The 15759-nt window shown below is 46.8% G+C and overlaps 2 protein-coding genes across 2 annotated transcripts; one reads left to right on the forward strand and one right to left on the reverse strand.

Moving 5' to 3' along the window:
• Nucleotides 1–355: 355 nt before the first annotated feature.
• Nucleotides 356–3146, reverse strand: CSUI_001534 (uncharacterized protein). The gene has a single exon (XM_068061740.1). The coding sequence runs from the start codon at nt 2175–2177 to the stop codon at nt 1515–1517; it is 663 nt and encodes a 220-aa protein (XP_067926290.1). The 5' UTR covers nt 2178–3146; the 3' UTR covers nt 356–1514.
• CSUI_001535 (atypical mek-related kinase (incomplete catalytic triad)) lies at nt 2946–14288 on the forward strand. The gene is made up of 9 exons (XM_068061741.1): nt 2946–4254; nt 4737–5326; nt 5648–5716; nt 6638–6706; nt 7606–8377; nt 8878–8984; nt 9965–10427; nt 11207–12158; nt 13526–14288. Exons 1-9 carry the CDS (start codon nt 4107–4109, stop codon nt 13590–13592), a joined length of 3237 nt encoding a protein of 1078 aa, XP_067926291.1. The 5' UTR covers nt 2946–4106; the 3' UTR covers nt 13593–14288.
• The last annotated feature ends 1471 nt before the right edge of the window (nt 14289–15759 follow it).

Consider the following 15759-nt stretch of genomic DNA (forward strand, 5'->3'; position numbering starts at 1 on the left):
GCAGTCCCTCCTGGAGAGCGCGGTCCGCTTCAGAACGCGTGGGTTTCTACTAGCGGCAAGTTCTACAAGAGTGGACAGTTGTGTGCTCGAAGGGGGTACAGGGGCGAACCAAGAACCACAAGCAGTTTTGCAAGAAGCTGATCGCGTGCGGGCCACACCGGACAGGTTGTGAGAATGCAATCCAAACTTCCCAAAGAGATAACGACTGGCTCAACCAGGACCCTGAAGCTTCGCCTAGGCAAACCAGTAGCTCGGTCGTTTCTGCGAACGTTGCAACCCTGGTGCAGTAAAGCTCGCCGTTCAGCGGAGAAACCGAGCGGAGGCAAAAAACCGCAGACATTTTCTGGAGAATCGGCTCTCGATGTAACTAAGGTTCCCCACATCAACAAAGCACGACAGGGACGCGTACTGTTAGGAACACTGTAGTTCTAAGCGTGCTTTCTTCTGAGGACTCCAGGGTACCATGCAACCCCTGCCTACATATGCAGTTTTCTGTTTGCTTCCAGGACCAGAAAAAAAAAGCTCTAAGGAAAGATACGAAGCCTGGTTTGTGCCAGTGCAGTCGGCGGCTGTGGCTCCCTCCATAACTCGAGTTGAGTTGACCTAGGTGGCTGACTTTTCCACTTTCCTCGCCTTTATCCACATCAAGTCAGAGGGCCTAAATACGCGCGGGGCTGAATCACCCTTGTATCTCTGCTACTTTTACTGCAGCAGCAAGTGACTCGATTGTTGACTGAATGCCAACTCCTTACAGAAATACGCGGGAGGCGGGGGCAGTTAGACTCCCATGGTTGAAGAGCTGTAAACCACACCTTAGAAACCTATCTACCCTTTGATGAATGTATAGCGAGCAGGTAGACTGCGCCTACAAGCGCAGTTTTAAGGCATAACATCAGAAAGGAAGTTATCGTAAACTGTGGATACAGACTGAACACAGGCGAGGTGCTTGCGATCACGCCATGCTTCTTACCCAATCCTCCGTCAACTTCTCGTTGCTCTCATCGAAACGAGACTCCCCCTTATCTCTGAAGTCTCTTTTATTCTTCACTCCGCTATACTGGAGCTTACACATGAAGCCAAAGAACCCCACACCTTACTGCTTCAGTGCTCCCCCCTCGTTCTCGCGCAACTGCGTCGTAGCTCCCAGCTTTTTCACGACTTCTTCTGTCCACAGCACGTTCCCGTCACTGTACCTCAAAGAGAAGAAAAACATTCTCGAAGTACGCGAAAGCGCAACAAACGCTCCTTCTCTGTACTCTCTCCTGCTCTCTATGTATACGAGGACAACAGGTATTGAAACACTTCACTTCCTTGTTCACTTTCGCTCTTCCTCTCCACTCCGTGATCCTTCCCTTTCCTCCTGTTTGTGAGCGCGTGCGTTTATATCTTTACCTTTTCTTTCCACACAGAGATGCATCTAGCATTTCAAGACATAATACTTCTCCGTCGTGAGAGGACAAAGACACGTATCTTCCTACGACAGAACTACTATGCAACAAGTTCTGTTGATCTCTTCAGGCTCCTTTTTTCTTATCTTCTCCTGCAGCGTTAGGTCCGGTAAGACTATCTCTCTGCGATTTTTGATCAAGTAATCTTCTTAGTCTGGCTTCTCTTTCTTCCTGTGTGAGAACATGTCGAGATGATACTTGCGGCGTTGTGGTGTCTCTGCCTGCCCCTGACGACGAAGATCCTTCATCGTCTCTCCGTATCTGTTCTCCTAGATCTCTTCCTGTTCTTCCCCCTTCATCTGTCTGAGACTGTAGTGAAGAGAATGCTCTTCCTCCACCCCTTCCCCCTGAAGAATCTTCGCTTTGGTGATGCTCGTACACCCATGGTGTATAGAATGTATACATTAAGCCTACAAAGATTCCTCCTTGAATACCCAACAAATATATCAATAAACCCCCAAACACAACCGCATATATAGATACATCTACTGCTGGTTTCCCAAGGAAAGAGATAGCCGGAATTCTTACTCTTCTCCCGGACTGCAAAGTACTGCGTATGGTATCAGAGGTACTCGAGAAAAAAGAAGAAAGGGCAAAGCCCGGAGATGGAGAAGAAGAGGACGATGACGGCATGGATGAAGTATTGGTTCCCGTTGTGCGCTGTTCACGGGCTCTAATAGCACGAGGGTCAGTATCTGGGAGAATCTCCCCGTTCACTACCACAACCATCTTGCCGGCGTTTTCTCGAAATGCGAAAGAGAAACAAAGGAAGACAATGTTGAAAAAAAGGACAGGAAAGATACACAGGAGACCATATATAAGCCGAAGGGACGGACCGCCTCAAGGGAACCACTGAAACGATCTCAGATTGATGCTGCAAGACTGCCAGAAGTTCTTCATTGCGAGTAGAAGATTGAGGAAGTAAGGATTACCTGGTAAGATCTACTGCAAAGACGGTGTTTCTATTGAACTCTTTAGGTGACAGATGGAGTGAAAAATACTTGACGTAGAGACCAACACAAGCGAAGAAGGTATGCAGCAAAGAGAAGCTGACAGGACAGCGGGGGTTAAGAAAATCACCACCGGGTGTCCCCTGTTTAAGAAGACAAGGGAGAGAAGACCAGGGAGGCTTGTGAGAACCACAAGACGGAACGGGGTGAGAGAAGCGATTCTATTAAGCTTCAGGGCCTATGCGTAGCCAACACAGCAAGGACGTCCGAATACAGGTGAACGACAGAGACCAACCGGGACAGCCAAGCGACAGACAGGTAAGACAGAAGCCCCTGTGAACGGAGATCATTACAGAAGTACGAGGGAGAGAAGTAAAGAGACAAAGACAGATGATCAGCTTTTCAACAGTCGGCTGCTGACACGACTTCCTTCCAGAATCTGAGACATGCACTTGGCGGCTATCAAGCACGTCGGCTCCCGTCAGGTGTATGTACCCCTCGAGGGACACATACAGCCGGTCGCTACTGCTGCAGCAACGAGCAGAACAAAAGGTTTCTGAGTAAAGTGCCGCCGCACGTCTTCTTTCTGCCGGGTTGAGGTTGACAGCTGCGAGACGTGAGAGGGTCCAATCAGAAAAGAGGCGGGATGGAAATGAAGCAAATCCAGTACGTGGACGGCCTTCTATCTGTATTTTGGCGCAAAATCACTCATTCTTAAGCGGTGACCGGGTGTGGATGGCGATTGTCGACAGCTCCGAACCTAGAACTCAGGGAAGGACGTTCTTCGTCTGCATGTGCATGTTTTGATTGGTCCGGGTGATAGAGAAGTGAATGAGTGTCCTCGCCCTCCAACAGTATCTTTCCTCCCAATTCTTGTTTCGAACACAGATCTTTCCTTCTCAGTTCGTCTTTCCTCTCGTGATAGAGCTGGAAGCTTCAGACCACAGGAGTGTGAGTTGTGAGATCTCGGTCTTATGAGATCCGAGAACCCGTCCCGCCTTCTTTGAGTCTCTTTTCAGTGCTCTCTCTTCTTCTCCGGCGGTCTGCTTCTCAAAGACCTCACACCAATCCCGCTACTTCTAAGTCGCGGTGTGTAAGCCGTTCCATTTCAAAACAGCTGTCTTCAATCTCCCTTTCCTTATTCTTATTTGCTTTCCTTTGGTTTCCGAGGTTTTAAGAGAAAAGTCCCAGTGTACAAGAGGCTTCCCCGCAACATCGATTGTCGTCCGTACTGCCGGTCCCGTGTGTTTCTTACTGACGATTACCGGCCCTGATGGCATCTTACCTGCTTCAGTCCTGGCCTCTCTTTATCTTCTTACTTTGTGTCTTTCTCACCCTGTAGTTTATAACGATAGATTTTCTCTGGTTAAAGAAACTCTATTCACACATGCGTATGCAGGCAATCATATATATTCTTTTGATTGCATATTTCCCCCAAGAGACCAACCTGCTTCTTAGTCCCTATCGCTCACATCTGCTTCCGTAGTGTACATGCACCTGTATATCTACATATACGTACATGTCTTGATTTATATCTGTGTAGTGGTATATCGTTCCTCCGTAGGAAAGATGCATAGATTCTAAAGACTCCGAAAAGACTGCTGGATAAAGGCGGCGGAACAGAAGAGAGAGAAACTCCTATAGTCACGTATGCTGAGGAAGAGGTCGATGCTCGATTGTTTTAGACTCAACTCCGATAGAAACAAACATGTGGCTATCTCTCTTCTCGACCCATGCTGGAGAGGACAGCAAAGAAAACTTGAGAGCAGGAGAAGCTCTGAAGGATAGGTCTCATTTCTCTCAACTCACGTCCGCCAACGAATGGAATACTCACGCATCTTCGATCTTCTCAAGACGTAAGGAAGTTGCCCCAGAATTCTCTTCCGATCCTGCTTCCTATCTATGGCTCTATGTCTGCTTGTTCCAACACGCACAGATCTATCTATCTATCTATCTGTCTCCAATCTACTCATCTTCAGTCTATCTATCTATATGTCTAAAGGGGTGAACTGCTGGTGTTCTTTTCTATCTTTGGAGAAAGTGTCTTTTTCTTCTTGTATTGTTGCGTGCGTCGAGTCATCCCTTCTATCTCTCCGTCTATGCCATTTCCTTAGATCTCTCAGTCTGTACATGATCCTTTCTATGCAAGAGGTCCTCTTTCTCTTTCTTTCCGCTTCACCGAAAGAAACTACTGCATCTTCTTTCTCTATCGAAGAAAGGCGTCTGATGTCCTCTGCTTTCCTCGATAGGTCGTTCTATACTCTGTATTCTTTGTTCTTTCCTTCTTGCTTTCTGCTTGTCTTTCTGAAACAACTGAATGATGTGATTGGTTTCACAGGATTGCTCGGAGAGGTCCTGACTTCTTCGCCTGAGAAGCGTGTACAGCGGTGGGAGATTCCTACGTCATCTTTTTGGACAGAAGAAGAAGCAGAAGAACAAGGGGGAGATCGAGCCGGAGTAGAAGGAGGGGAAGAAGAAAAGAAGAGACAAAGATACGACGACGCTTCTCCAAAGGAACAGAAGAAGACGAAGGACGTGAAAGCAGAAGAAGAGCATCGACATGAAGAAGCAGAAGGTGTTGCCGGTAGTTGCTCTCCTCCTTGTTCAGAGGACGAGAGACACGCGAAAGATGAAGAATCAGAAACTCTTCTTTCGTGCGAGTCAGAAGGACGTGCAAATGGGTGTAGAAGAAGAATAGCGCGAAGTGAGGTCGGAGAGGGAGATGATGAACAAGAGAAAGAAGGAGATCAAGGTGGTGCTACCATCAGACGGAGTTGTGCTAATCGAAGCAACAGAAAGAAAGTAAAGAATCTTCCTGGAGAGTGTCCGTGGTCTTCTTGCATTGGAGAAGGAGAGAGGAACAAGAAACCCCGGGAAACGATTTTGTCTTCCTTAGCAGCAAGAAATCGGTTCTCTGTCGTAGCGAAGGTAAAAGAGAAGAGAGCTATAAAATACGTAGATCTCAATTGTCGTGTATCAAGGCTCTACGCTTGCTCTCAAAGACTGTGACTGTATATACAACTTTGATTTTTAGATGACCCCTAGTTCTGCAACTACTTTACGGCTTCATCACCTACGCAGATATCTCGTATCTATCTGCTGGCGAATTCATTCTTTCATTCTTCTTACTCCTCTCCGTCTTCTTCGTCGGGCTGTCGATTATACCTGTAATGCCGGAGCGGCTTCAGTTTCTTTCTTTCTTTCTTTCTATCTACGTGAGGGCCTGTGTGTATGTGGACGAATGAGCAGACATACTTCAAGCTTGATGAAGACATTTTCGTTCCATATAAGGCGATGCCAATCAAACGAAGAGAGGCGGTAAGGAAAAGAATGAAGAAGGGAGAAAGACCGGTCTCCACCATAGCCTCAAGCTACACATACTACAAGGAATAGGCCTAGCAAAAATATTAGAGCTCAACGAGCAACCGCCCAGAGGGATCTGACGAATATTCTCCAGCACCATGACGAGATGAGTAGAAACACACACGCTTCTTCCCATGTATCCACTGCACTCCAAACAAAATTACCATAGTCTTCAGGTATGCATGTATACATACATATATATGTACTAGACAGATAGATAGATACCGCTGCTGGGATAGACTTCTGCGGTCCTCCTAGCGTTAGGTAGTACGAGCAGCTAGCGTTGGTTTTGTCCTTCTATTATAAATTCCATCTTATAGGGTCTACGAGGCAGATCGTTTCCTAGCTAACAAAGGAGTTAGGGTTTAGAATCGATGGTTTCTCTTTCTTCTACAGGCTGACAAGTTTTCTTCTCCTACGCCACTTCCGAGCCTAGTGAAGTAAACATCACTGAAGGCATGCTGTTGTAGTATCACTCTGGTTTGGACTTCTTGGTAGTAGTTGCATTGCTGAGTTTGTGGGACATAGGCTCTTCAAGTGTTTGAGTAAGCTAGGCAATGACAGGAGGAATTCTCTTTCAAGTTTTCTTTTGCTGTAATCTGTAATCTTAGTCGAGACTAGATTCAAATTCTTACTCTCTCGCGGAAGGAAACAGAGAAGACCGGCGTGGTCTTGGGCATCTATCTATCTATCTATCTATATCATGTTCAACAGAAGATCTCACAGATGACGCGAAGAAGGGGAGGCCTCGGACGGACAGACGCTGCATTCTGGTTGCAGATAGTCAGCGGAAGGTATCTGTGGGGGAATCCTGCAGTAATGAGGCTATGAGTACTATGTTGTTGGTGAGTCTACTTTGTCTTCTGTTTTGTCTAGGTAGACCAAGTTCTTTCGATTCATCGGCTTGTTCAACCGCACCCCCACATTGCGAAGCTCCTCGACGTGGTAGGATAGTGATAAGGGATCGTAGTGCTTTATGTGCGGAGCTTTCTCCCTCTCTTCTGGTGATATCAACTCACATGGGTATGGCCGTTCTTGTTGGTTCTAGTTACTTACTGTAGAAGGAAGCTTCAGAGGCCTTATGAATGAACGCATGCGTGCACTGTATATCTCTTGATTAGGCGAATCTAGTGACCTTCACTTCGAGCTGAGATTTACTGACAGGCGTTCGCTAAAAGTCTAGGTAGATCTATATCTACGTGTGTTTGTAGGTGTAGATAGTTGTAGATATGCAGCCATTCGATCAGGCATGCAGCGAATGAAAGGTGATGGTGGTGGTGGTGTACATACACCCGAACACCTCTCTGGGGGGAGATGGGAAGATAGAGCTCACGGCTATCCAGTAAGCGCGTGTCTATACTGAAACCTGTTCTTCAGATTCCTTGCATATACGTTGTCTTTCTTATCCTTACGTATAAGCGAAAGAAGACAAGTAGACACGGTGACACTCGCACGCTGGCGACCTTACTGAGAGCAGGGACTGTACACAAAACACCCGGGGAGAGGTTTCGTGGTCCTCTGGAATGGAAAAGTACTGATTCTGTCTATATCAGTCATGCCTCAAGTGTCTTGTACGTATGTCAAGACTCTGTCGATCCAACTAGGCTGACACCCTACCCGTGTACACTGGCCCATAGTGGCCCATTGCGCTGTCTGTACACCCGATGGCTATCTACAGAGAGTTGCTGCTGCAGGGCAGATATCCGATCTAGGGAGAATGAAAGCCAACTGCTCTACATGTGTGTGTTTTATTTATACAGCGGTGGTGTAAGATCACTAGGTGTACATATACATACCCTGGTTGCTTTCTGTTGATGTATTCTTCCTCCGTTATCTTGAGACAGGGCCTTTGGATGGATAAGGAATCTACCTGCTACGTGGATCCTTCTTCATCATTAATTTCTTCTCATCCGTCCCCATCTCATTCTCCCCTTCCTTCAACGGAATGCTCTTCCTCATCTACGCAAGAGTCACCCGGTCTTTCTTCTTCTTTTTCTCTCTTCTCTTCTACTGCCGCTTCTCCTTGTTCTTCCCCACCAACCGCAACTCCCTCCGTCTTGCGTTCATCATCTCCCTGTTCTTCTTCTCCTGGGTCATCGCCCTCCCATTCTTGTGAATGCTCTTCTTTCTCTTCTCCTCCTCCTCCTCGGAGTGTCTTTCCATGTCTTGACAGCCGTGTTTTGTCGTTAGCTCCTCGATCTCCCCTCTTATCTTCTTCTTCTTTACTTTCTTCTTCCTCTTCTTCTACTCGGCCTTCGTGGTCTTTCTCTTCGATTTCACTCGTCTTCGAAGACGCTAATCTCCGTATTGCTTCCAAGCTGCATCATCTAAAAGGACTTTATGCGGCTGAGAGAAGCCCTGATAAGAACTTGATCTCTACATCAAAGCGCGAAGGAGACTGCTCGACACAAGGCATGAAAGAAGAAAGTCTTCGGTTTCCTTCTCTTTTCTCTTTTCACCAGGGTGTAGAAGAAGAAGATGACGAAGCTTCACTTCTATACTCGGTCCCTGTTGCTACTGATACTGAAAGCTTGCCTGCAACTTTCCTCGACCTCTCTAAAGAGGAAGAAGAGGCTGTAGAGCAAAGTACCTCTCCTTCTCATACTGTCTTCCCAGGTGAGCTAAAAGGGAGAGAAATACAAGAAGAAAAGATCTACAGTTTTGTCATCTGTTTGTCTTTCTATCCTTACTATATGAGGGGATCTCTGAATAGGTGATGTGCATTTTTCTCAGCCCAAAGACGGTAGACTGAGTGTCTCTCTAGATAGACATCAGATGACAACCATCACTTCTTTTCTTACATAACGAAAATTTCTTGTGGATCACAAGAAAGTCAAGAAACATCCTTTCGTTTCTACGGCATTGACACCCAGAGAAGAGGTTCTGTAGCTGCAGGTCTGTCGCAGGGGAGAGACAATGATCGGTAATGGCCTAATAGTAGATACACATCTTTAGTATGCCTTAGCTTCCTCGTGCATGCATGCATTCTCAGTCCTCATTTATATATATATATATATATACATGCATGGGTATATATGTATATGTTATGTGTAGTCTATAGGACGCGTTGACGTCTATCTTTGTAGTTATAGCGCGTTGAATATGTTGATGTGTAGGAGACACGAGAAGAGTCTCCAAAAGAGGAGGGGCGAGGTGCGTGAAGGTACCGGAGGGAGGCACTTTCGTACTGCGTGAAGAAGCTGCTCACGAGGTCTTCATACAGGTATGTCTGTCTATGTATCAACAAAGGGAATCACCCACCTTTTCATTCTTATTTTCTTCTTTCATTCTTCAGTAGTGTCTTCATACTTCATAGAGCAGACTTGAAAAGAGAGAGAGCTATCTAAACCACAGACTCTGGGTGTTACCCTAGAAATGATACATATATATGCATATATACTCATATGTCTCTATCTTTCACCACCTCAAAAAGTACCTGTCTCTCTCGATATGTACAAATAGGTACATCCATCCACCCCCTAGTAGGTAAAAGGCACGATTTGTCCATAGTGTTGTCGATTCGGTCCAAAAAGCTTTCGTTTGTGTAGTTCTGCTTTCACTCACTGTGTAAAGAAAGAAGGGGAATGTCCACAAGACCCGTCGCTCTGTACGTGTGTCTTCCTGAGGGTGTCATCTCTTGTTCTCTAGTTGACTCTCCTTCTCCCTGTCTCTCTCCCTCTTTCCTCTCCATTCTCTTCCCGTCGCGTCACCCAGATGTCCTGCACACTGCCGAAACTCTCATTAGGCTTCTTCGTTCTACACTCTTTATGAACGCATGTATATATCTAGGCGTGTAGCCATGTATCTCCGTATATATCATGCATGTATTTATGGTATGCTCTATGGGTGACATGAAAACAGGTACGCCCGTATCTATAACCTTTCTTCCTCGAACAGAGAGAGATATCTGCTTGACTGTCTTCAACAGCCCGCCGGCCGGCGTGGGTGTAGGTCGATCGTAGTTCCTATACTGTACGTTGCTTCCTCCTCATTCCTTCCAGTAGCATGTCAGTATCTTACATCATTTGTTCAGGTGTATCTACACCTCTGTCTCCTTGTGCTGACACGGGTCGACTTCTTTCTCTCGAGACATCCTCGTGCCCTGTGAGCTTAGCTCGGCTTCACCAAAGCATTTCTTACCGATCCTATAAGAAGTGTCTCTTGTGTTCTCTTTCTTTCTTTCCTCTTCTCATCGCCCCCCAGCTTCTCTCCGCTGTCAGGGCTCTTCACAATGAAGGTATAGCCCATCTGGATCTTAAACCAGCTAATGTGATGATAGCGCAGCCCTTCCATCCCTCGATGGTTCGATGTCTCCTTTCAAGTAATAGAAGAGGACGGACTGAAAGACATGACGAAGATGGAGAAAAAGAAGAGATAAGAGCAGGAAAAAGCGGAGAGAAAAGAAGTGGGAGGACATACAGCAGTCTCAGTGAGAAAAGAAACCGAGGTTTTCATGCAAGTAGAGAAGAAGAGAAGAAGACAAAGAAGGAAAGGAAGCTATACGCAGACCCTTCTGAGTGTTCAGAAAAGAAGCAAGAGGCTCTTTTCAAAGAAGGCCTCCGCTGTCTTCTTGTCGATCTTGATAGTGCTCAGTTCTACTATGAAGAGAGGAGAACAGATGAAGGAATGCAGAAAAGCAAGAGGAAGGCATTTGTTTATCCAGGAGGTAAGGACATCCAGAACGTTTGCCTTACCCAAGGTGATGCTAGCTCGTCGTTTTTCTTTCCCTCTTCTTTCTTTTTTTTCTCTGAAGGCGTCATCCATCATTCTTTCCACTTCCGGAGTGGGGTGTCTTGCAGATGTAGCTAGTAGAAAAGTAGCTGGCTGCCTGGCTAGCTAGCTACCTCGGCGAAGGGACCTTCACCGACGTACACAGATGACGTCGATGTGAGAGAAGGTAAAGGTAGTAGAGGCAACAGGTTCAGAAAGAAAGGAGACCGGTGTGGTGAAGTCTCTTTCCATGGTCTTCAAGGAATCTTACGATTTTCCCAGCGCTTGTGACGATCTCGGTGAGACAAGGAGAGAAGACTACGCGGGACACCCAGTCATACGCAGACTAGACATACCAGCACTCTCTGGATGTATTCCACGATTGTTTCTTCTCACACGCTTTCTATTACTACAGAACTCACATGGCAGGGCCGGCCCCGGTGAGCATCCATGTATCGGTAGGTAATAGGTTTGGCCCTAGGTATTTTATACAGCAATTCTTACCATGTACGCATATACTTCCTCAGCTCTCAATACCTGTGCATGCATCTAGACATATATGCTGGAGTATACTTTGCAAGGTGCTTGGGGGATGAAAACCAGCCATATCGATCAGGACGGAGGTGAAGGAGATGGATCGATTCAAGGCTTGATCGTGTATCTTGTTGATCTTGCTTGTATATCTTCTTTGTTATAGATAGTGTATCTCCGATGTTCTTTTTTCTATGCATGCAGGGACAACGAGGGCCTTTATTCCACCAGAAGAGTTCTGCCCTTTCCCAACTGGAGTTACACCCCAATCACAACCACCTGTTCCTCCCTCACCCACATGTCATTCTCTCTACAATGGACAGAAGGACACGGCTTATCCTGATGGAGAAAATTTGACAGTCACTGATGACCCTGAGGTAGACTCAGATCTAGATGGTAATCAGAGTAGAGGTAGTAGTGATGGGAACGAACTGAGAAGATCTTTAGCTCCCGGGAGGACTAGAAGACAAGAGGACGATACGGCTTTCGCAGATGATCCTGGTCATAACTTCTATAGCCAGCCTACGTTTTTTGAGGAGGAGAGTGATAATGAAAACAGTCGGCTTTTGAATGCAGAGAAGAAGGATGTCTGGGGACTAGGCTGCGTACTCTTCATTCTTCTAACAGGTAGACACCCATTCATAAGGCCTAGACACCGACGTCTCTCAGTCTGTCCTCTCGACAGTCACGATGGAGGCGAGGAGATTCTTGTGAGTGAAGACAGTGTCAATACCACACAAAGAACTTTGGAGTTTTCCTTGGATGAAAGAGAAAAGAAGCAACAAACACAGACAACAGAAATGTCACCATTATCCTCGTCATCACTATTACCAGGAGAGAACACAAGCAGAGACGATGACGGGATGTCAGTGAAAAAAGGAGAAAGAGGAAAGGATGAGGACGTGAGTTTGCTCAGTAGGAAGAGTGGCAGAGGTACGAGTGATCAGGATCTGTTAGCGGTAACAGAAGAAAGTCGGGAGATGCGGAAGAAAGACAAGGACGAGAGTATTGAGGGTCAGAGAATTTTACGAGACGCCAACCCTCACATCTTTCAGAGTGAGATGGAATACTGCTTGAATCTCATTAGTGGACTACGACCACATCTGGATCTCGATGAATTTGCTTTTCTTTCAATGAATGTCAAGAGGCTTCTTAGGTAGGTAGCAGAAAAGCCGTTTTGTCGGAGTGAATGGAAGGATAACTCTCTAGCAATCTACAGGAAAAGACAGTAGACAGAAGATAGGATTTGGGGGGGCCGGAGGAAGAGAGACAGAGGAAAGAAAAAGTTCTGCTTTCCAAAGGAACGAGCTGAAGGTTACTATCGCAGCAGTTTCTTCTAGCTTGCAGACCCAGAGAAGATATTGGTGTCTTTCTCTCAGTTGGAGTACAGTATGGGATCGGACCCCGCGCTAGAGCCGTAGTAGTCGTGGGGTAGTACAGGACAGCACAGAAAGAAGCGAGTTTTTTCGTTGGTTATTGCGGTCGGGAGTCGGGAGCCTTCGTTCGGCTAACTAAGGACTCTCGCGAATATAACTTTTTCTAGTTAACGCTGAACAGAGACAGGGGGATATAAAAGACGCGAAATACAAGACATACACATGTGTACGGTGAGCATGATGATGACCGATCTGTGTTGAACTAGCAGGAGAAGGAGGCTGAAAGGGGCGCAGCCTTTCTATCATCTCTCTGCACTCCGTTCTTATGGTTCAAACTTTCCATCATTGTACGGTCCTCATTGTACGCAAAGAAAAAACTCGGTGTAGGTATCCACACGATGTCATACGTGCAGCCCCTTTCCTGGAAAACACAATGGCTGAAGTCTAGCTGCTGGTAGGCCAGGTGCTGCATGTCTTGGGCAGGAATAAAGATGTTCGTCTTCTGGTATATATAGTATCTTCAGGAATTTCTATGGTACAGTATAGAGATACGAATGAGAGTTTGGTGAGCTCAAGCAGGTGTTGGAAGACTCTCGAGACCTCCATCGAGAAGCAAAGCGTCCAGACCCACTTTGGCCCGTCCTCGGCTCCTTCTGTATAATGTAGAAGAGTGCAATTGGCCCTCCGGCCTCGTACTTGTCAGCAGATGCGATATTTGAATCTCTGTACGGAGATAGTGGCCTAACCAGCACAAGGATCAAGCTCATAAGAAGAGTCGGTTGACATCATGGGCTTTGTCTTCCTCGACCCCGTCGCTGATCAAAAGTAGAAGACTACGGAGCATACCTTTATTCCTTTCCAAGAATTCCGCCACGACGAATAGAGAAAAATGAGTGGTACCTGCCTACTCTGCCCTGCGTGGTCTTGACCGGGCACGTGGTTCGTTTTGCGTTGTTGTTGACCCGCTCATATGTAGGGCTAGCAGAGAGGGAGAAGTTTCACTGCGCACCACAGGTCATGCAAGTAGCCATAAACACTAGTGACTGCATCAGCAGTCGCCTCACAGGCCGATCTGGGCTCCTCCCAGCATCGTTGAGATATACCTACTGCTCTCTTTTGTGTGTGGTACCGCACTGGCTGTTGTCAGGGGCATGTTATCTCCGAATCCAACCACGCGACTGTCTCTGGAGACCATTGCGAAGCACCCGTGGTGAAACGTCTCATATCTTCGACAGAAAAGAAAAACTTCTCCTGATCTGTGAGAAAAGATCAGAAGCAATTGCGGTGCCGCCGTCGGAAAGGGAGAATGTCAGTGGATGGATGGCGGGGTGAGCAGAAACTATATCTTCTCCATTGTTTGAACTTTTCTCCTACATGACAACGAGGACTTGCGGACAGTTTGTCAATGTTCTTCCACTCTGCTTCAGGCATCTGGTTTCTTCTCAGTAGGCGAAAACCTAAACAAAAAGGTGTCTCATGAAACGGAGACTGTGCTGTTTTCTTGTACCACCTGTGCGTCAGGTCAAGACTATGCACGGATAGAGTTGGCGGATTTTGTGAGCTGCCTCAGATGGAAGTGGAACATTCTGCTGGCACAGATCGGGCAGCCTGCACCGGAGCTCGTCAAAACTGTGATTATTACCCGTACTGCTATTCCTCGAACTGTATTCATTATGTATGGAAGGCTTGCTACAATTTGGTATCTTCTATCTAGTCTAGCCGTATGTTTATATTAGAGTCAGTTAATCACAGCATCAAAGCGACCAAAGATGTATCCGTGTATCTCTAAATCTCCGTGGGTTCCTGATCTCATTTGTGTCTTGTCGGAGTATACATATGTACAGAGAATGACGAGGTTCGTGCATTAGATAGTTAATTAATAGCAGTACCCCGGTTCTCGTGGGTGACCCATGTATGCGCCTGTTTTCAGGTCTGCTTGAACTTCTTGGTTGTCTGTTCTCTGCCAGCGTGGCCAGAAAGATCCTGTAATTCATGTATAGCTCGCCCGCCGGGGTATTGCTAATAGTCAGTTACCTAATGCATGAACCCCGTCATTCTCTATATGCACCAATAGTCAAGCGTCCTGCGCTCTCCTGAGCACATCACTGTTCTAGTAACACGCTGTATTCCCAGAAACTGTACGCGTGTGTGGGCTCACGTAGACGATGCTACCGGGCGAGATTTAAGGAAATACAGGAAAGGAGAGGTGAAGCTATTGCTCTGAGGAGAAGAAAAGAAAGGTTAAGAAGAAAGGGTGGCAACGGTACGAGCACACTTGAAGCGTCCTGTGAGGAGACCACATGAAACGAGGGAGTCCTTGATAGCACAGGAATTGAACAATGGCGGGGTCACGGCGGTTTCCCCTCTGTCTAGCTTCCTAGTAACGAAAACTATTTCTAGACCTGTCCAGCTAACTACTCCTAGGACACTGGTAGCCTGCACACGCACGCATATGTACGCGTGGACACATCAATGCATAAGAAGATATGCATGCCTTCACACACCTACTTGAATTCATGAGAACACGGAAGAAGGAGCTGATAAACATCACGGATCGGCTGAACCAATTTAGGTATCTGCACTAGTAGAATAAAACCTCATCTTTTCATGAAGCCATGAAATCCCTCCTTTCGTTTTCCGTCTCGCAGTTTTCCCGCCTGGGACTGGGACGGAGATCTATGTGGAAAAATCAGTTTCCGCTTGGAGGCTCTGCTCCCTCCTGCGGCACGTTGGAGTATCAAGAATCGACAAACCAGCCTGAAAAAGATTACGGGAGTAGCTATTTCGGAATGCTTTTACTACAGACCGTGGAAAGCAATTTTGGGATGGTAATGTAGCGACGATATCTGGTGGCTCTTGTTTCAACTCAGATCCAAGAACACACCTCACTACTGGTGTCTGCGCCTTCTTCCTTGGCATTCTTCTCCCCCTCACACTACACCGTTTCCCGTCGCTCCAGCAGCAGAAAAAAGCATTGCTGTTCAGTCACTCCGGGCCCACTCATGCCGTCGTATTTCCTCGCGGGCTTCCCCCTGAAAACCATCGACCCTTCCTATTTCCTGGCCACTGCCAGACTTTCCATAGAAAGCCTCATCATCAGAGGAATGTTTACAACCACTTTCCTCATGGGAATTCCGCACCCCCCGTCTCTCCCTCCAGTCCGTCTTTTGAAGCGAAGAATCCTTCAGCACTCAAATCTTCCTCAATTTGAAAGAAAGGGTGTTCCTTCACAAGCCGTTGCGCTGTCCATCTAGTCGCTTTCCGAGGATCGACTAGCAGCTTCGCAATATCTAGCAGCTCGGCACGAGCCTCGTCCAGAAAACGACAAGACTTCCCAATGAAGTTACTTCTCTTTGCTCTTCTCACGATCCACTCGAAAAC

Source organism: Cystoisospora suis, assembly GCF_002600585.1.
Source record: "Cystoisospora suis strain Wien I chromosome Unknown contig_613, whole genome shotgun sequence".
In the NCBI taxonomy this organism is placed as follows: Eukaryota; Apicomplexa; class Conoidasida; order Eucoccidiorida; family Sarcocystidae; genus Cystoisospora; species Cystoisospora suis.

Excerpts from the sequence above, each read along its gene's own strand:
- CSUI_001534 (XM_068061740.1), bottom strand. The coding sequence starts at position 2,177 with ATGGTTGTGGTAGTGAACGGGGAGATTCTCCCAGATACTGACCCTCGT.
- CSUI_001535 (XM_068061741.1), top strand. The coding sequence starts at position 4,107 with ATGTGGCTATCTCTCTTCTCGACCCATGCTGGAGAGGACAGCAAAGAA. Across the intron at positions 4,255-4,736 it reads ATCTTCGATCTTCTCAAGAC|GATTGCTCGGAGAGGTCCTG; the intron begins GTAAGGAAGTTG and ends TTGGTTTCACAG. Across the intron at positions 10,428-11,206 it reads GGCATTTGTTTATCCAGGAG|GGACAACGAGGGCCTTTATT; the intron begins GTAAGGACATCC and ends CTATGCATGCAG.